The sequence below is a fragment of the Amyelois transitella genome, chromosome 28 (assembly GCF_032362555.1).
Source record: "Amyelois transitella isolate CPQ chromosome 28, ilAmyTran1.1, whole genome shotgun sequence".
In the NCBI taxonomy this organism is placed as follows: Eukaryota; Metazoa; Arthropoda; class Insecta; order Lepidoptera; family Pyralidae; genus Amyelois; species Amyelois transitella.
In genome coordinates, this window is record NC_083531.1 from 3218481 (window position 1) to 3239142 (window position 20662).

The 20662-nt window shown below is 36.8% G+C and overlaps 1 protein-coding gene across 2 annotated transcripts; it reads left to right on the top strand.

The window, feature by feature from the left end:
* Nucleotides 1-722: 722 nt before the first annotated feature.
* On the top strand, nt 723-17406 carry LOC106140868 (zinc finger protein OZF). 2 transcript variants are annotated; one of them, XM_060952426.1, is made up of 10 exons: nt 723-905; nt 1344-1466; nt 2813-3295; nt 3950-4164; nt 5310-5414; nt 9364-9415; nt 14437-14591; nt 14926-15037; nt 16284-16385; nt 17183-17406. In XM_060952426.1, exons 1-10 carry the CDS (start codon nt 819-821, stop codon nt 17324-17326), a joined length of 1578 nt encoding a protein of 525 aa, XP_060808409.1. In that variant the 5' UTR covers nt 723-818; the 3' UTR covers nt 17327-17406. The 2 variants fall into 2 exon arrangements, with proteins under 2 accessions (XP_060808409.1, XP_060808410.1); XM_060952427.1 differs by lacking the exons at nt 9364-9415; nt 14437-14591.
* Nucleotides 17407-20662: the final 3256 nt, after the last annotated feature.

Below are 20662 nucleotides of genomic sequence, written 5' to 3' on the forward strand. Positions count from 1 at the left end.
CATGGAAAATTTATTGATAAGTTATCAATTTTTCTTTAAATTCTTGAATAATTTCAATTTTCTTAAAAAAAAAAATAAACATTAGACGAAAGTTTTGGAATTACAATGAAAATAATAAATAATACGTGGTACAACGAAATCCCCTGAAAATTTAAGAATTATTCCGTTTTTTACATTAATTATACTGCTAAATATTCTTATTATTATCACTTGAGAGTCAGACTCTATCAAAGTTTAAATTCGCGGTTTTATTGTGTTGTAGCGGGTATTATAAAATTTGTACTATAGTTAATATTTAAAGATTTTTAATATTTGTTAATTATTTTGTATTTTAGTTTCTGCTGAGTCCGGCCCCTAGATACGGTCCTGTCCTTAATGGAATATCTAGCGCCCGGCATTTTGAAATCGCGGATTCGATGAATTTCGTTGCGTTTTTGTTTCTTGTCACATTTTTTCATTCAATACCTATATTTTAAGTTAGTTTTTTTGTTAAAAATAGCAACCAATATATGTTTATTTTAATTAAATGCTTCTCTAAAATACGGCAAATAAGACAAAGCTCTACTCTATCAATCGGTTCAAATGAAGGCAAGGTTTATAATTACATGATAAACACTCATGATAGTTAAAAAAATTAATCATGAATCGACTTTTTCATTAATCGATAGTTTTACAGCCCTAAATTTTATATTTGTTTTGGTTTTATTGTGTTGATATTTGTCAATGTGATGTTTGTTATGGCTTTTAAATTTTGTATTGTGAAATTTATTGTAAAAACTGGGAAAACTATTTATTAAGTAAATATTTAAAATAATATAATGGAAGTTTGTTACACTTGTTTAAGCACGGATCGCATGCTTTTTCCCTTGAGTAAATTCGAAGAATTCATTAGAGAAACCTCAATGGTAAAAGTTTATGTCACTATTTATTAAAAGGCACAAGAATCTTATTTAATTACACGTCCCAACCCGACTGCAATCTCACAGAGACTGATGCCATGTTTAGCTGTATGGCATAAGGATGGAATTGATATTTAAATAGTGACAGGTTACTAGCCCATCGCCTAAAAGAACCCCAAGTGTTATTAGCTTATTTCTTTCCTTTTACGACATCCATGGTATTCATTCAAATTAATAAACACATGTCACATCTTTATCCTTAGGGGGTAGACAGAATCAACAGTCCCAAATAGACTGAAATTGAAAACGATACAGTTGTGATTGTATGTATATATGGTTTGATAAATGTTACTAGCCCATCGCTTAATAAAAGAATCCCAAGATTATATACTGACGAACCAGTATGGAATCAAATATGAATTCTGTAAAATTTTTATATTTCAGATGCCATGTTATACATTTACGAAAGGCTCCGTTTGTTGGGAATGTTGCCGCATCATTGAAAAATTTACAAAATTTAAAAAGCAAATTTTAAAAGCTCAGAACTTATTGCACACTGTGGATAAGGTATTTAACAATCAAGAAATCTTGAATTGCTAGCTAAAAACTTAGTTCATACATACATACACACCATCACGTCTTTATCCCTTGGGGTGTAGACAGAGCCAACAGTCCTGAAAAGACATTCAGCTTTTTGGCTTGATGATAGAGTTGAGATTCAAATAGTGACAGGTTGCTAGCCCATCACCTGAAAGAAGAATCCCAAGTTTATAAGCCTATCCCTTAGTCGCCTTTTACGACATCCATGGGAACGAGATGGAGTGGTCCTATTCTTTTTTTTATTGGTCCCAAGAACCACACGAGAACTTAGTTCAGTTGTTTTCAGTTTAATTCTTGGATATGTATATATAACTGACCAATGTCTGTACTTGTAAGATGTAGGTGAGAAATCAATATGACAAGGACTGAGGAGATTTTCTATAAAAGAACAGCCATTGTGTTTGGACTTTTAGAACTATTGAATCAATTTGAATGTGGTTTTGTCAAATATGTTAGGCTTGGCCCCACTTAAAAACTAGTATATAAAAACATCCCCCCACCCCTCTTAAGGGGGGGGGTCTTAAGCTTTATTAATAAACTTACAGTGAATAAAGTTGCAGATAATATACTAGTAGTAAACTATGGCATTGTTGGCTTGATTGGATTAGTCATTATACCTAATATAATTGAGTTTTTTTTTTCAAATTTTACTTCTCAAAATACAGGTCGGCTGGAAGAGATCCCACTTAGGGATACACCTGCTTTTGTAATGTACTGCTGTTTTATATTTGTAAATTTGAAATAATGTACTCCTTGAGTGAACAATAGCATTTACCTACTTATTTACTTGTTTTATTGCACAAAAAATTGTATAAAGGGCAGACTTATTCTCTACCAGTCTACCACTGATTCTGATCTGACCAAACTACATATATATAGTAATAAATTGCCTATGCATACTGCAAAATACATTTATAACAAACAAAATGCATAAGAACATACAAGATATGTACATAAAATATATACAAAACTTTCTGTGCCCGCGACTCCATCCGCGTGGAATAGTTATTTTGGGCATCACTGAAGCTATCAAGGGCTAATAATTTTCCCCGCTTTTGTTTTTTACATTTACCATTATTTCTTCACTCCTAATAGTTGAAGCGTGATTTTATATAGCCTTCCTTGATAAATGGTCTATTCAACACAAAAATATTTTTTTTCAAATCAAACCAGTAGTTCCTGAGGTTAGCGCTTTCAAACAAACAAACTCTTCAGCTTTACAATATAAATACACATACATAAAATATCAAATTAGGATGAGTATTATTGATCCATTCACAGCATTGCTTACTTGCTTTTGTAAATATTTTCAGCTGGATTTAACGTGTTTAAGTTCTTTAGTTGTACATACAAAATCAGATTTTGATGCGGAATATTATTACACACCTGACCCTCTCGTGATATCAGAGGACTATACGAAATCCAAACTTGAAGTTAAAAAAGAAGATGTTTCTGTAAACATTGATGACAATATTGATTCTGATGATATAGATTACAAATTTGATGTAAAAATCGAAGATGATAAACCGATACTCGAAGATATAAACACGGAAACAGTAAAAAAGAGAGGAAATAAATTGAATAAAAAGAAAAAAAATAAATCTTCTAAAGATATAAAAGACTTGGTCGATAAGTTTACAACAGTTGTATACAATGAAGAGGAGATGTTGAAGAGAAGACAGGAGAAGAGAGAACGGCCGAATTTTAAGAAGATACCGTTTAAATGTGATATGTGTGTTCTCGGGTTTACAAAGAAAGACACTCGCGATCAACATATACGGAAGAAACATGATGAGGTAATATACTCTCTCAATGATCCTGCTTTATACATACATGTTATCACGTCTATACCTCTTGCGGGGTAGACAGAGCGCCAACAGTCTCGAAAAGACCGAAAAGCCGCGTTCAGCTGCATGGCTTTATAACGGAATTGAGATTCAAATAGTGACAGGTTGCTAAGCCAATCGCCTACAAGAAGAATTCCAAGTTTTAGGCTATCCCTTAGGCGCCTTTTACGACATAGGAAAGAGATGGAGTGGTCCTAGTCTTTAGTGCCGAGAGCTACATGGCACCTATCTTTAATATTAATAACACAAATATTCAAAACTTACAAATGTTGATGTTAATTCACGTCTATATCTCTTGCGGGTAGACAGAGTCAACACTTAATGTATATTTAATGAGATATAATGTGCATTTACTTACATATATATATTTATTTTGCTTACATATTGGTAGGCAGGCCTACAATGAAGCTTATAAACCTGGGATTCTTCTTTTAAGCTGAACGTGGCCCTTCAGTCTTTTCAAGATTGTCGGCTCTGTCTACCCCGCAAGGCATTTAGACGCAATTATGTATGTGTCACAGTGTATGTGTATTTGCATTATTTTTCAATGATTATATCAAAAGGTTAACCATTGATTCCCCCCCTCCCCCCCTTTTTTTTCAGAACATAGGCCCTTACGAATGCGATGTGTGTCATATCCGTTCACCTACAGAGAGCTCTATGACACGTCATCGCAGGCGTCACTATATTAGCTACAGTTGCAAGTTCTGTCGTTATGTTACCTCGCAGATGTGGTGTATGTTGAATCATTGTCGAGTGAAGCACGGTGCGGATACTAGTGGCAGGCTGCATTGTACGCAGTGCGGCGCGGTCAGAGGGTATATATATCATATTAATTAATTATTAATAAGACTAAGCAGATATACAAGGAGAGTGTGGAGCGAAAGGTCGGAGTGGGAAGACCTAGACGAACGTATCTTGATCAAATTAAGGACGTCCTGGTAAAGGGTCAGGTCAAAAGTACCCGAAACCACCGAGCTTGCATGAAGAGAGTTATGAATGTGGATGAAGCGAAGGAAATATGCAAAGATCGTGGAAAGTGGAAAGAGGTAGTCTCTGCCTACCCCTCCGGGAAAGAGGCGTGATTTTATGTATGAATGTATGTGATTAATTATTATAAATTTGACGGCCTCTGTGGCCCAGCGGTAATACGCTTGTTTGTGACACCGGAGGTCCTGGGTCCGAATTCCGGTCAGGGAATGATGAGAAAAGAGCTTTTTCTGATTGGCCCGGGTCTTGGATGTTTATCTATATAAGTATTTATTATACATACATACATAAAATCACGCCTCTTTCCCGGAGGGGTAGGCAGAGACTACATCTTTCCACTTGCCACGATCTCTGCATACTTCCTTCGCTTCATCCACATTCATAACTCTCTTCATGCAAGCTCGGCGGTTTCGGGTACTTTTGACCTGACCTTTTACCAGGATAGGGTATATACTATATTAATTAATTGTTATAAATGCGTTGTCTATGTATAATGTCTGTTTGTCTGTTCTGCTTTTACAGCTGAACCGCTGGACCGATTTGAATTAAACTCGCGTTTTAATATAGGATGAAGGAAGTATATAAGACGAAATATCGAGGAAGAACTATGAGTATAAGGAGCAAAGAAATAATGCAATATGTGAAATGACGGGGAAAATTATTCATCCTTGAGGGCTTCAGTGATGCCCAAAATAATTCCACGCGGACGAAGTCGCGGGCATAGCTAGTACATACATAAAATCACGCCTCTTTCCTGTCACTATTTGAATCTCAATTCTATAATTAAGCTATACAGCTAATTGAAACCCTTCAGCTTTTTGAGACTGTTGACTCTGTCTAACCCGCAAGGGATATAGACGTGACTATATGTATGTATAGAAGGCACGTGTGTGCGTATGTGTGTTTTACAAAATCCCATATACTATTAGAAAACGGAAAATAAAATTTATTTGTAAATTTATTTTTGCTTCAGGAGTTCAGAAGAACTGGACAAGCATATAAGGGCGGAACACACATTGAAATGTGATGAATGTGGGGAAAAATTTAAGGGGAAGAACACACTGCGTACTCACAAGATGTAAGTTGTATTTTATTTTTTTTATTTATCAATCAAATGCCGTGTGGTTCCCGGCACCAATGCAAAAAAAGATACACTATATATATATATATATATATGACACACACATGGGTATAGTCTATGTTTAAAAGGATATATATATGTATATATACATATACAGGATGACATTTAAAACAACTGCATCCTTTTAAACATGGACTATATATGTTATAAGGTTTATACAGCGGAAAAATTTCACAATAGGACTTTTGAACCCTGGTTCACTCGGAAATCGACGTAAGCATGACGAGTTACGGGTCGCTATACAGCGACATGCAGTCGACGTACTGGCCATAAATGAAACGTGGATTTATGAAGGCGAAGATGCACGCGCTCCCAATGTACCTGGGTACAGACTACGACACGTGCCGCGCTCTGTGTTTGCCCCAAAAGACAAAGGAGGCGGAGTCGGCTTTTATCTTCGGCGTGGAATAAATGCGCGTGTGTTGGATCATCCTTATTGTCAAAATGTAGAACAGATGTGGATTAGTCTGAAACTAAATGGTTATAGAATCGCTATTGGTACCGCTTATCGTCCCCAGTGGATGAAAGTTGATATGTTTATAAATGCTATGACCGAGTCATTAAGTTCATTTTCACAATTCGACCATATAGTTTTAATTGGAGATTTTAACATAAACTTACTAATATCTACTGAATGGGACTCTAAAATACTCCTCAATTTTGTTGATTGTATGAATCTTCGGCAATACGTGGAGGAGGCGACGCATTTCACTGATCATTCGGCCAAACTATTGGATGTTGTGTGTAGCAGTGCTAAAGTCTTCAATGTTGTAGTGGACTATATACCAGAGTTAAGTCACCATGCTTTCATCTCATTCGAATTAAATATAAAAAAGCCTAAAGTAAAGCCTCGCTGGATAACTTATCGCCCTCTCAAAGATATTAACATTGAGGACTTTAATGCTGATGTGGGCACTATACAATGGGAAAAATTATTGTGTGACAATGTCAATGATTCGGTTACCGCCTTTACTGATCAAATCAATGCTTTGTTTGACCTTCATGCTCCCGTAAAAACCTCTTATATTAAAGAACAAAGTTACCCTTGGATAACTCAAACTATAAAGGACATGATGTGGCTTAGAGATGAGGCACATTCCAAAAGCAGGAAAACTAAATCGGATCAAGATAAATCAGCATATAAAGAGTTGAAAAAAGTTGTAAATGAAGCCTTACAGAGTGAAAAAACTGCTTATTTTCGATACAAAATAGATCAGAATTTGGGAAATTCTCGTACCTTATGGAAAAATATTAAACGCCATATTGAGTTTAATAAACAGCATACAGATTTACCTAGAAGTATTAGTAATCCAGATCTCATCAACAAGCATTTTCTTGATGTCCCTGGTAGTAATCATCCCATAAATATCGAAAAATTAACTCATTTGTGGTTCCATAGATTTGGTTCCACGGTTTTTAGTCTGAAAACCGTTGACGAGGAGACTGTATTTAAGATCATTAAACAGATTGATACCAACGCTCAGGGCGTTGATGGTATTTCGCTGAACATGATAATATTAACCTTGCCGCGCACATTAGTTACAATAACCGCTATTATAAATAAGTCCATTACAAGTGGGGTTTTTCCAGATCTATGGAAAAATGCCATAATCGGGTCACTTCCAAAAGTCAGTAATCCTAAGGACTTTAATGATCTTCGTGCAATTAGTATTTTGCCATTTTTGTCTAAGATATTAGAAAAAGTCGTCTGCAAGCAAATGGTGGAATATCTGGTCAACAATAATATTTTACCATCTAAGCAATCGGGTTTTCGTTCTGGCAGAAGCACAGGCACGGCACTATTTGATGTGGTGGATGACATATTGACTGGAAGGGATGAGGGTAAGGGCTCGATTCTGGTGTTGCTAGATTATTCACGTGCTTTTGACACAATCAATCACACACTACTCATGGCTAAACTGGTGTACTATGGTTTTGATTCTCTTGCAATAAAATGGTTTTCTAATTATTTAACTGGTCGATTTCAGCGGGTACAAATTAACAATAGTGATGGTACTAAACTACTTTCGAATAATGTGTCTGTAAATTAAGGTGTTCCTCAGGGATCAATATTGGGGCCTATATTGTTCATATTGTATACTGCTGACTTGCCTCAATATATCAGTAGCAGTCAATATCATATTTATGCGGATGACCTACAAATATACCAGTCTTTTAAGCCGAGTAACACCATGACCGCGGTGGAAAATATAAATAGGGATCTTAAGAGGGTGGCTGAGTGGTCGGATGATAATGGTCTCGTACTTAATCCAACCAAGACTAAATATCTAATCATAGGTACTAAAGCACAGACCACTGGTATAAGGGAATGTGATCCAATAATTAAATTAAAAGACACCCATATACAAGAGGTATCTGAGGCTAGAAACCTTGGTGTTTTGATGGATAGTGATTTTCATTTCGAGAAACATGTTATTGAGACCATTAGAAATTGTTATTATCGGCTGAAGGTGCTGTATCAGATTCGAGAGCACTTAAGCACAGAATCACGTATCTGCTTGTGCGAGTCACTAATTCTGTCCAAACTGAACTATGCTGATGTTGTGATGGGAAAGTGTTTACTGGCCCGTACAAGAAATCTGATTCAGCGTTAACAAAACTCCTGCGCATCGAGCGCAGGAGTTTTGTAAACGCTGAATAACTGTTTTTCTATCCCCCGTCGAGCTCATATATCACCTTATCTAAATCAAAACAATCTTCTTAATATGGAATCTAGGCGCAATCTTCACTTGGCTTCTCTTATTTTCGGTGTAATTAAAAACAAAAACCCATCATACTTGTACGATAAGTTAAAATTCAGTCAAAGAGCTAGAGTTGCAGACCGCTTATTATTTCCCGCGCACAGGACTGCTGCGTTCCGAGGTAGTTTCAGGTACGCTGCGACGCGTTGTTGGAACAACATTCCACCGCCTATTAGGCATTCTATGACCATTAAAACTTTTAAAGTTAAATTCAAAGAATACATTTTAAATGCTCAAAAGTCTTAACGTGCAGCGTTTACCTGAAATGCTTATTTTTTTCATAATATTAGTATTATTATATTTGTCACACACACCCATTTATGCTTATATATATCTATATTGTATATAATACATACAACTACAATTTCATACTATATATTATATAATTGTATATATTATATATATATATACCTATTTATATATTTTAATTATTTATACCTTGTAAATTTTATTGCATTAAGTAGACACAGTGTGCTTGTTTTATCTTTTTGTTTTAGACTATTAGTGTATAATTTTAATTTTTAAAAAAAGGTGTCCTCTGAATACCAGCGTTGTGGTTACCACCGCAACATTATGCTGAGAGGAAGCCTTTTTGATATTCACAAAAACGCACAAATTGTAAAATCTGTTACTTAGTATAGTTAAGTTTGTGATATCAAATAAAATATTTTTCTTTCTTTCTTTCTTTCTTTCTATACCCATGCTTCTGAGCCGTTTGAGCCTATTTTTATTTAAATTAAACGTCATCATTTTCACATTTAAAAAACCCTCGAAAACTACGTCACACGCTTTATTAAAGACCAATACTACAAAAAGAAATTAAAACTAAACATGTAAATAAATGTCTGAAAAATAAATTATTTTTCTAGTATCAAGATCAAGTAAAGTACAGAGTTGTCGAGATCGCTCAGCTGAATGAATTGTGTCGTTGACCTCTGAATCATGATACGACATATTTTGGATCGTGGATTTTGATACTTTTATCTTTTTTTCGTACTTTCTGAAATATGAACCTACATATATTTTTCTTTTAACGTTTTTAAATATCCTTTAGATGAGTACACTTAACAGTTAAATTTATGCAGTTGAATTACAAGTCACCCTGTATAATTCTTATACTCCAGTCGTGTTCACAACGTTCAGAGGGAGTTCACGTGTGACCATTGCTCGAAAACTTTCAGTAAGTAATGTTAATTAGTAAGTAAGTAAGTAATGTTAATTAACCTTATAAAAATAAATAGCATTTTGGTTTACTATTGGCCCCACACTAGGCAAGAATGCCTGTCCTGTGGCAGCCGTTATTGCTTAACAAACATTGAAAAATAAATCAGACTACCGGCAATAAAAGTTTAAATTAATAATAAAAAGAGGAAACATAAAAACTTATAAATTAGTATAAAACGAAATACAAAAGTGCTTATCAATCTATAAACGTTTTGCTAATATAAAACAGAATAACAATAATAATCTGGCATAGCAAGCATATATTAATAACAACAAGATCACTAATCGTACCCGTAAAAGTGCATTAGATTCATTAAACTCATTTTAAAATGCGCAGGAATTCTTCTGTGTAATCATAATTCCATGGAAGTATTAATGAAAAAATAAGGGATTTGGCTTTAGCAACAGAATTCTCTTTTATGTTACATATTTTGCAGATTTTATTATAAATAAAAGGGGATGCAAACTGAGTGAAACGGCGAGCAAAAGTCGTGTTGACTAGGGGAGCATATATTTTGAAGACTCGTTTTTTTAGTAGTTGGGGATAGTCAGGTGCTTGTATAACATGCCGATGAGTATCTAAAGCAATTTTTAGAATATATAGCTTACGCACACTCAAAACATTTGCATCGTTATACAGGGACACTGTGGGATAGAGGATAGGTTTACGAAACATAGTTTTGAGTATGGCTCTCTGTGTTCTCTCGATATTCATCATGTAACATGAAGAAGCACCACCCCAAATGGAGATACAATATGTAAGAATCGATTCGCATAACGCTAGATACACAGTGGTTAACAAACGTCTATTAGCGGATTCTCTAAGGAGTTTCATGATGTGAATGATTTTTCGCAATCTCTTACATGTGATGTCGATATGAGAAGCGAATGATAATTTTTCGTCGAGAATAACTCCCAAATATCGCACAGAACATGATCTTTCGATTGACCCACAGGCACAATTAAGATTGCCACTTCCTGGTAAACTGTTGCAACTATGAATTGTCACTTCTGGAATGTCGACAGGAGCTGAAGCGGCTGTTTTGTGAAAGCAAAGAAGCTTCGACTTTTGGGCATTTAAGGTTAGAACGTTGTTTTTTAGCCAGTTTGAAATGGTCGCCAAGCCATTGTTTACATTCTCAAAGCAATTTTTCCAATTCGAGCCTGTAAAAAGGATTGCGGTATCATCTGCATAACATATAATTGAGGCTTGTGGAAGATCAAGTGATGCTAAACTATTTATGTAAACCAAAAATAGGGTGGGTCCCAGAATACTGCCCTGTGGCACACCGAATGAAACAGATTGTATGCCACTAACGCCCGAATCAACTCTTACACACTGTCGTCTTCCATTCAAACAACTAGAAAACCATCTAAGTGCTGTACCTCTGACCCCCATTTGCTCTAACCTTCGCACCAGTATAGGGATGGAGACGGTGTCAAAGGCTCTTGAAAAATCAAGAAAAACTCCAGTACAGGGCCGACCAGAGTCTAAATGAGATACGACAGTGACTGTGAGAAGGGACACTGCCTTTTCAGTAGATCTATTTTTTCTAAAACCAAATTGTTGATTCGATAGCAACTCATGACTCTCCAAAAAATTCATCAACCGATCATTAACCAATCCTTCCAGCAATTTTGAGAATATAACTAATAGAGAGATTGGTCGGTAGTTTTTAGGATCATTCTTTAGGCCGCTCTTGTGTATCGGAATAACTATGGCTGTTTTCCAAATTTCTGGAAATTCACCTGTTTGAAAACTTAGGTTAAATATATGCGCAAGTGGCACAGAAATGAACTTTCCTATTATTTTCAAAATCCGACCTGTGATGTTATCTATACCCGGCGCGCTGTCATTTTTTAGGTTGTTAATGCGTGACTCGACTTCACAGGGATCAGTTGGTGTTAAAAAGAAAGAATTGGTAGGTCCATTATCTACGTTAATTTTAGCTGCTAGAGATTCTTCTGTTGAATTTATGTCGTTGAGTATTTTGGTAGCCAAGGATTTACCGACCGAAGAGAAGTATTCATTACAGTAGTCGAGAGAGGCAGAAGATGAGTCCTTAATTCGGGTAAGTTCAAGTGATGCAGTCTTTGAACGCTGAGTATGAGTTACTTTTCGTATACATTCCCATAACTTTTTAGGGTTTCTTTTATTATCCTGGAGAAGTTTGGAATCATGTTGACGTTTCAATTTTCTGATTAGATTGTTATAAAAATTGTGATATCTAGTATATATTTGCTTTTTTAAAAGATTATCAGGGTATTTACGTACTTCAGCATGTAGCCTGTCTTTGTGTTTCGCACATCTTAACAAACCGGGGGTCATCCAAGGTTGGATGGTAAATTGTGAATGACTTAGTTTTACGATTTGAGAATTACCTTTGATAGCTGCTCCTATTTTTGACACTAGGGACTCTGCTGCTTTTGAGGGACAAAGAGATTGAAGAGTATCTGACCAGTCAATTTGACTTATATCAGATAACAAGCCATCGAAATTTATTCTGGTACGATAGCGACTTTGATGGTTTGATTTTTCGGAATGATCGAATGAAAGTCCTACCATAGTGGGACGATGATCAGTCAGTGCTGTATGACAAACGATGGAAGTTGCTGTGGTTTTGTTCGGTATAAATATGTGATCTAGGCATGCGTTGTCTCGTGTAGGTTTGGTGATAGCCGGGATGTAACCAAGCCGAGACATGAGGCACATGTAGTCATGGTTTGCATCTTCGGAAATAATTTCAATATTTATATCACCAGCAATGAGAAGACGATTGTTATGAGCTAATTTTGAAATTTCTGTCTCAAGCGATATCAAAAAAGGTGTTTTATCGAGAAAGGAGGGGGATCTGTAGACACCCAGAATGGAGAAGACGCCAGGAATCTCGGCCAGCACACAGTTAGCATCAACAAGAGGTGGTTCTGAAAAATTAGGTGACCAATTACTTTTTATGTATATAACAACTCCTCCTGCCTTATTAATAAACTTATTTGAATTTGATGAAATATAACCAGGTATATGTGGAATCACAGAGGCATTAGAGATCCAACACTCAGTCAAGACTATAGCATCAAATTGTATATCGAGTCTTGCTAGAAAGACCATAAACGCGTTAAAATTGTGATTGACACTTCTTATGTTCATATTTAAGACTTTCAAAGTACGGTTACCGATCAGTTTATTACAATTCTCAACTTTATCTACAGCATGGCATGATATATTAAATGAGTTATCAATATTATGTAATAGATCTAAGGAGGCCAGTACTTTATACATAACATATATTTTGTTCGCTGAAAAATCAAAGTTGCCATGCTGTATAATGGATTTACTATATAATATTGTATTTTTAAGTATTCAAGAACATCAGAGGGAATAACATTGATCAAACAAGCTACTATTAGTAAAAACCGTATGTGGTAAAAATAAATCTCAAGAAGTGGACTCAGTCTGTCCAGCCAATCCGAGTAAATCGTTCTGCGACTGAATGCGCACAGCTGGGCTGCCTTCCTTCTTACGAATATAGATGGATCCGTTTTTGACCCAGCAAAACTTGAAGTCACAGGCATTTGCCCTTTCTCTGGCTGCGCGAAATAAATGTCGGTTTTCAGTAGTAAGCCTTTCATTGACGTACACTCTCTGCTCGGGACAACCTTCGACAATATCATTGCTTTTCAGGTTACGTCTTGCTCTTGCTTCCTTCAGGAAGCTATCTCGAACAGATGTCTTCGCAAACCTCACCACAAGTGGACGTGAGATATATTTATCTTTAAGGTCAGCAGTACTCCGGCGCGGCCCGGCCCTGGAGGCCTCTTCGATATCACTGGGGTCAAGAGTCACACCTATTTTAGCGGCAATGACAAAGGCTAAATGTGCAGGTTGTTCAGTTGTGTTCTCTTGGATTCCCATAATTTCCACCTCCTTCCTAAGACCTTTCTGCATCAAGGAAGACATTTGAACCTCCAACGTCTTCACCGACATTTCCAGTTCCTGATTTCGTTGTTCCAGTATTTGCTGTTTGACATCTAGATCTGTTTGTCTGCGCTCCAGAGTGTCCTGCTTGCTTTCGATTACTTCCATTCTTTTCGCATTCTCTAGAAGAGCCAAGTTGATCGCGTCCAACCGAGAATAAACTTCAGGCTTAAATTCTTCAAAGCACTCCCGCAAAGCCTTGAATTCATTATACAGAGCTTGGTAAAAACCCCCAGGAACAGATGTAGTTTCAGTTGGTTCTGGGGTTTCTAGTCTTGTGGTAGTTTTCTTTCGATGTGTGACACCATCTGGATCCTCGTATGTTACAGCCCGTACAGGCGTTGAAGAATCCCCAGTCTTCCTCTTAGAGGCCCGACACTCAGGGCAGATCCACGCATCTAGTTCAGCTCGGGTGATTTTGTCAGCCTTTGCGCAAGTAACGTCATATATTTTTCTGCAAACCTCTGAAGAGCAGGTAATATGACGGCCGATTATTTTTTGCCGACATCCAGCACATAGGCTACTTGAAGTAGGAGCCATATCGTATATTAAAAAATAGATCTTTTACCTTAGCTCAGAGTAGACAGGGTATTCAAAAGGCGAAAGTGTCGAGGTACACAGATATCGAAGTACAGGGGCGCAGGACACGTTTCACTATATGTATCGCTATTCTGTCGCTAGTCACGGAGTACGCGGGCGATCGGGCGCAGTCGCGGATTGAACGAGAGGGCGATGAGTCATTCGCTGCCACAGGTGCCATGCACTTCGCTGTCGTAGCGAGTAAAAAATAAAATGTTCAACAATTATTTAGGTTATTAATACAATGATCACTTCACTTTTTGTGGTATTAATAAGCACGTTTCTTATGTCCCTTTATAAGTTTTCAATTTGTGATAAAATTTAACCGTTTGAGAGAACTTAGCACGTCTGTTCAGAATTTTAACTGTGAGCAATACAAATACGTGACCGTACCAAGCGCCGGTGCGCGCACCACTGATTCAATTCGCGTTCCCGCCTCGAGTGTCACGTGGCCCGCCACAGCGCGGCGCTGGCGTCGCGGCTGTCGTACTGCGTCACGTGCCGTGTTCAGTACAAGAACATATACGTGTACAGAAACCATTTGAGGAACAGCGCCAATCATGGTGATGAGTTGTGAGTGCCTAAGTATATAGATACTATAAACTTAACTAAACTTATTAGCGCTGTGTGGTTCCCGGCAACATTACAAAAAAGAATAGGATCACTCCATCTTTTTCCCACGGATGTCGTAAAAGACGACTAAGGTATGGGCTTATAAGCCTTTTTATACTTGGGATTTCTCTTGTAGACGATGGGCTAGCAACCTGTCATTATTTTAATCTCAATTTTATCACTAAGCCAAACAGCTGAGCGTGGCCTATCAGTCTTTTCAAGACTGTTGGCCCTGTCTACCCCGCAAGGGATATAGACGTGATAATATATATGTATGTATGTATGTTAATTTCAGATACCCATGTACAGATTGCAACAAGAAATTTGTGTCTAAGACATATTGGAGGAAGCATTATAATTTCTACCATTTGAAGAAATCAAAATTCGTCTGTGAAATTTGCAATAAGGTGAGGATATGTGCACATTCAGATTAGACAAGATAAATTTATTTGCCAAAACATTTGTACATCTATACTAATAATATAAAGCTAAAGAGTTTGTTTGTTTGAACGATCTTATCTCAGGAACTAATGGTTCGAATTGAAATTTTTTTGCTTTGAATAGAAATTATAACATCACGCTGCAACTACAAGGAGCAAAGAAATAATGGAAAATGTGAAAAAAAAAAACGGGCAAAATTATTCATCCATGAGGGCTTCAATGACGCCCAAAATAACTATTCCACGCGGACGAAGTCGCGGGCACAGCTAATAACATATAAATGTATTTAAGATGTCAAAATTAATACATTGTTCCAACAATATTTATGTTCAAGTAATATACATATACACGTTACACGAGCGATGCCGGGGCATGTATTGAATTTTCAAATATTTTGGGATAGGTACTCTTTTGGTTATTAACCGGCTACATTTACCACACATATACAATTGAAACTTTAAGTCACGACACGAGTCTTTGTTTATTTATGTTTATTTTTTTATTACGTGCGCAGATTGACCAGCACTAGCACCTAGGTCATAACTGAAAATCAGCGTATTGCTCTACAGCAATAAATTCGTTGAGTTGTGACCTTTTTGTATTGCTGCAACTCACACCCTATTAATTTGTATTTCATATGAAATTGTGAATCGTGTGTAGCAAATCAAATAAATGAATTATCTATCTATCTATCTATATATATATCTACTATAACCGATGCGCGGACGGACTGATAGACAGTTAGTTATAAGGTTGGGATTCTTTATGAAGGTGATGTACTACCTGTTACTATTTTGTGGTTAAAGAACTTTATTTCTCAAAGAAATTTACATTTCACTTACAGAGAAAACATTTAAAGTAAATATGTACATTTGTTGGTGTGAGCATTCAAATACATATTTTCAATAAAATAAAAATAAGTCGGTAGTTGCGTATAAAGCCGCTCGCTGCTAACTTACTAAACACTTACTAATTTTAATCTCAATTCTATCATTGAGCCAGGTCTTTCAGGCTTTTCAAGAGTGTTGGCTCTGTCTACCCCGCAAGGGATATAGTCGTGATTAAAATGTACTTATGCTACATATACTTATTTTAAAATGTACGTATAAACAGCTGAACGTGGCCTTACAGTGTTTTCGAGACTGTTGGCTCTGTCTACCCCGCAAGGGATATAGACGTGACTGTATGTTTATATATGTTAAACCTCCCCAGCTCTTCATATCGGACTGGCGTCTGAAAAATCACAAACAGAAACATCACGGTATGTCGCGCAGCAGAGACCACGACTGTCACGTTTGTGAGAAGAAATTTTATGTGAGTACTAACGCCGCCGTGTGGTTCCCGGGACTATTAGAAAATTGAATAGGATTGCTTTTTATCTCTTTCATTATAATAATGTCATCCTGTAGGATCGCTTTATCTCTTTCATTATCATAATGTCATCCTGGATGTCGTAAAAGGCGACTAAGGGAAGAAATTTTATATGATAACTTACGTGTGTGCCGTGTGGTTCCCGGAACTTATAGAAAATTGAATAGGACTGCTTTATCTCCCCTATCATCATCTCATCCATGGATGTCGCAAAGGGCGACTAAGGGAAGAATTTTATGTGAGTAGGTACTTACACCCAGTGTGCCGTGTGGTTCCCGGCACTAAAGAATAATAATAAAGAATAGGATCACGCAGTATCTTCCACCATCATCATCTCATCCATGGATCTCGTAAAAGGCGACTAAGGGATATGTTTTTTTAAACTTGGGATTATCCTTTTTTGGCAATGGGCTATATAACGGTCACTATTTGAATCTCAAATCGACCAGCTGAACAACCATCTCAGTCATGCAGCTAAACGTGGCCTTCCAGTCTTTTCCAAATCGAGGGCTCTGTCTACGCCGCCCACTTTATACCTTATAAAAACGTGATCGTATGTATTTTATTTATGTACACAGAAAACATCGAGAATGATAAACACAAGAAATAAAATTACTTAGTTTCTGCTTACTACTCAAAATACCCGAGATAGCTGTAGAGATTGATGTACTTAGTATTTAAGTAGGTACAATGTAGAAAAAAGAAATTCTGAAGGTAATGATAGCTCCTTTACCCGACAGACATTGTCAACGCTGCGTGCGCACGAGTTGACGCATTCGGAACACCGCGCATACATGTGTGAGGACTGCGGTGATACATTCAAACAGCGACCGGCGTTATACACGCACGCTAGACTTGTACACCAAATGAAGAAAACTAAATAATGATGCGTATATAATCTATACATACATATGGTCACGTCCATATCCCTGGCGGGATGGACAGAGCCAACAGTCTTGTAAAGACTGATAGGCCACGTTCAGCTGTTTGGCTTAATGATCCGGGAACCGGGAACCGCACGGTACAGCTTTATAATATCAGTATAGATTGTGGTTCCCGGAACCAATACAAAAAAGAATAGGACCACTCCATCTCTTTCCCATGGATTCCGTAAAAGGCGACTAAACGATAGGCTTACATACTTGGGATTCTTTTTTAGGTGATGGGCTAGCAACCTGTCACTATTTGAATCTCAATTCTATCTTAACGCCAAATAGCTGAACCGTGGCACATCAGTCTTTACAAGGCTGTTGGCTCTGTCTACCCCGCAAGGGATATAGACGTGATTATATGTATGTATGTAATAATGATGCGTCCATAATCTATACTGATATTATAAAGCTGAAGAGTTTGTTTGATTGTTTGTTTGAACGCGCTAATCTCAGTAACTACTGGTTCGAATTGTAGTCTGGTTAATGGCGTTACATATTGAAATGGGGCACTATCTGTACAGAACATTACATTTTTTTATATATACGGGACAAATTACACAGATTGAGTTAGCCTCGAAGTAAGTTCGAAATTTGTGTTACGAGATACCAACTCAACGATACTATATTTTACAATAAATACTTATATAGATAAACATCCAAGACCCAGGGCAATTAGAAAAAGTTCTTTTCTCATCATGCCCTGGTCGGGATTCAAACCCGGGACCTCCGGTGTCACAGAAAAGCGCACTACCGCTGCGCCATAGAGGCCGTCTGATTAGACATTATATGATGGAATGAGTTAATGTAAGTATATTAGAATACTTAGTATTGTTAGTTTTTAAGAAGTATTAAAATTAAATTATTATATTATAAGAGTTTTAATGTGTGAAAGAAAGTAATTATGAGAAGATTTATTGAATAAATCATGTGCAGAATAATATTTCTTTTATTTCATGAGTCCCTTATTTGAGCCTCGAAAGGGCTTTCCTAAGAACGAAAATGAAAAATTAGGAAAATGTTAAGTGCAAATATTTGTACTTAACGTTTTTAAAGAGAATTGAGATTCAATAGTAACAGGTTGCTAGCCCTTCGTCTAAAAGAAGAATCCCAAGTTTATAAGACTGCCCCTTAGTCGCCTTTTACGACATCCATGGGAGAGAGATGGAATGGTACTATTCTTTTTTCTATTGGTGCCGGGAATCACACGGAATTCTATCTTAAAGCCAAATAGCTAAACGTGGCCTATCAGTCTTTTCAAGACTGTTGGCTCTGTCTACCCCGCAGGGGATATGGACGTATGTATGTATGTTAATTTTTTTTCATAGAAGTTCCTATGTAGAAAGATGTAGGTACCTAGATTCTGTCTATGTTTAATTGAGTCCTGTTGGTCATAACTGAAAAGATTTTAGAGACGCCTTCATGGCAAAATTTCCAAACATTCCATACAATATATTCAAAAGTGCCAGAAACCAGCCGGCACTATAAACTGCCAAACAAACAAACTAAAAATATTAAACACGTCTGTTGTGGTAAACATCATAAAACAAACACATTGATCGGATACACTACCTACTCTTTTCTAGAGAATAGATGTTTTATTTCTGCGTTACTGAGAACTAGGTAGGTACCTTTTCATTTGTTTGTTTGTAAACTCTTGCGAACATTTTCATGTTCGCAACAGTGTTTGTTTCATTCATACATATGGTTCCGTCTATATGCCTTGCGGGGTAGACAGAGCCAACAGTCTTGAAATGACGGAATGGCCACGTTCAGCTATTTGGCTTAATGATAGAATTGAGATTCAAAGAGTTTCAGGTTGCTAGCCCATCGCCTAAAAGAAGAATCCCAAGTTTGTAAGCCTATCTTTTAGTCGCCTTTTACGACATCCATGGGAAAGAGATGAAGTGGCTATATTCTTTTTTGTATTGTTGCCGGGAACCACACGGCAAATAGGTACGTATGTTTTATATTATCCGTAATTCCACATTAAGTCTCGAGCCTTCTTTGGCTAGTTTAATCTGTGTAATTTGTTCCGTACCAACATCTCCGGACATCACGTTTGGTCAAGTGTAATAAAAAAAAAATAACAGGATAACCTAATGCAAATTGCTTGAAAATAAACTCTGCGGCTTGTGTAATAAGGTAGGTAATTCTTTGAGGATAGTTACAGGACAAGACGGGAATGTATAATTTTAGACCGGTTGGAGGTTACGCACACTTTTACGTCACGGCCGACGCAGACAAGCCCTCGCACACACCTCCGCTTTGTGTCGATGTAGCGCTTTAAGCGCTTTGCATGGTCAATGTTAAATCTATACTAATATTATAAAGCTGAAGAGTTTGTTTGTTTTTTTGAACGCGCTAATCTCAAGGACTACTGGTTTGAATTGAAAAATTCTTTTTGCGTTGAATATACCATGACGCTGCAACTATTAGGAGCGAAGATATAATGGATAATGTGAAAAAAAAACGGGGTAAATTTTTCAATATTAAGGGCTTCAATGACGGACGAAGTCGCGGGCACTGTTAGTAATATAAAAATTTTCTTCTTTAAGCGATGTTAAATAATAATTTTCTTATTCTAGCAAACTGTCACTATTTATCAATAAGCCATTTAGACTGTTGCCTCTGTCTACCCGGATAAAAACGTGATTATAGGTTTGCATGATTTAGGTACAGTCAACCGCATATCAATAATAGAGGCAGATTTGAAGTGGAAAGAGGTAGTCTCTGCCTACCCCTCCGGGAAAGAGGCGTGATTTTATGTATGTATGTTGAAGTGGGTGGGTTGTGAGGTGACAAATTATTAGAGATATAAAGTAATATATTAGAAAACCGCAAACATATACACAGACAGACAGAAATTCTAAAAATCATATTATTGGATTCTGTTAGTCTTTCATAATTCCACAGATTTTTGCTAAAATCTTTAAAGTACGGTACGATCAGTTACAATACTTACCTAAAAACTTATTAAATGTATGGATTACCAAAAAATATGTAATAACATATGCTATTAGCACTAAGTTTACCTTGACTGACTCAACCTTTGTTTAAACAACTGTGACCGAAGTTCAAAGTCAAAAGTTATTCGAATATATGAATCTCCACTCTTTTTTTTAGTCACTGAGGCCATATTACTAAATAAAGAGTAATATAGTTCTAATAAAAACATGTAAATAAGTAATTTTTTAGCAGTTATAGCGCTGCGCCGCCGTATAGAGTAGACCTACGGCGGGGCGCAAAAAATTAACCGGTTGAATGACGTCATTAAACCAACAGCGCTCG

Bases quoted from the DNA above. Each gene is read 5' to 3' on its own strand.
- LOC106140868 (XM_060952426.1), top strand. From the start codon at position 819: ATGGAAGTTTGTTACACTTGTTTAAGCACGGATCGCATGCTTTTTCCC. The intron at 1,467-2,812 runs GTATTTAACAAT...AAATATTTTCAG, and splicing joins TATTGCACACTGTGGATAAG to CTGGATTTAACGTGTTTAAG. The intron at 3,296-3,949 runs GTAATATACTCT...CTTTTTTTTCAG, and splicing joins TACGGAAGAAACATGATGAG to AACATAGGCCCTTACGAATG.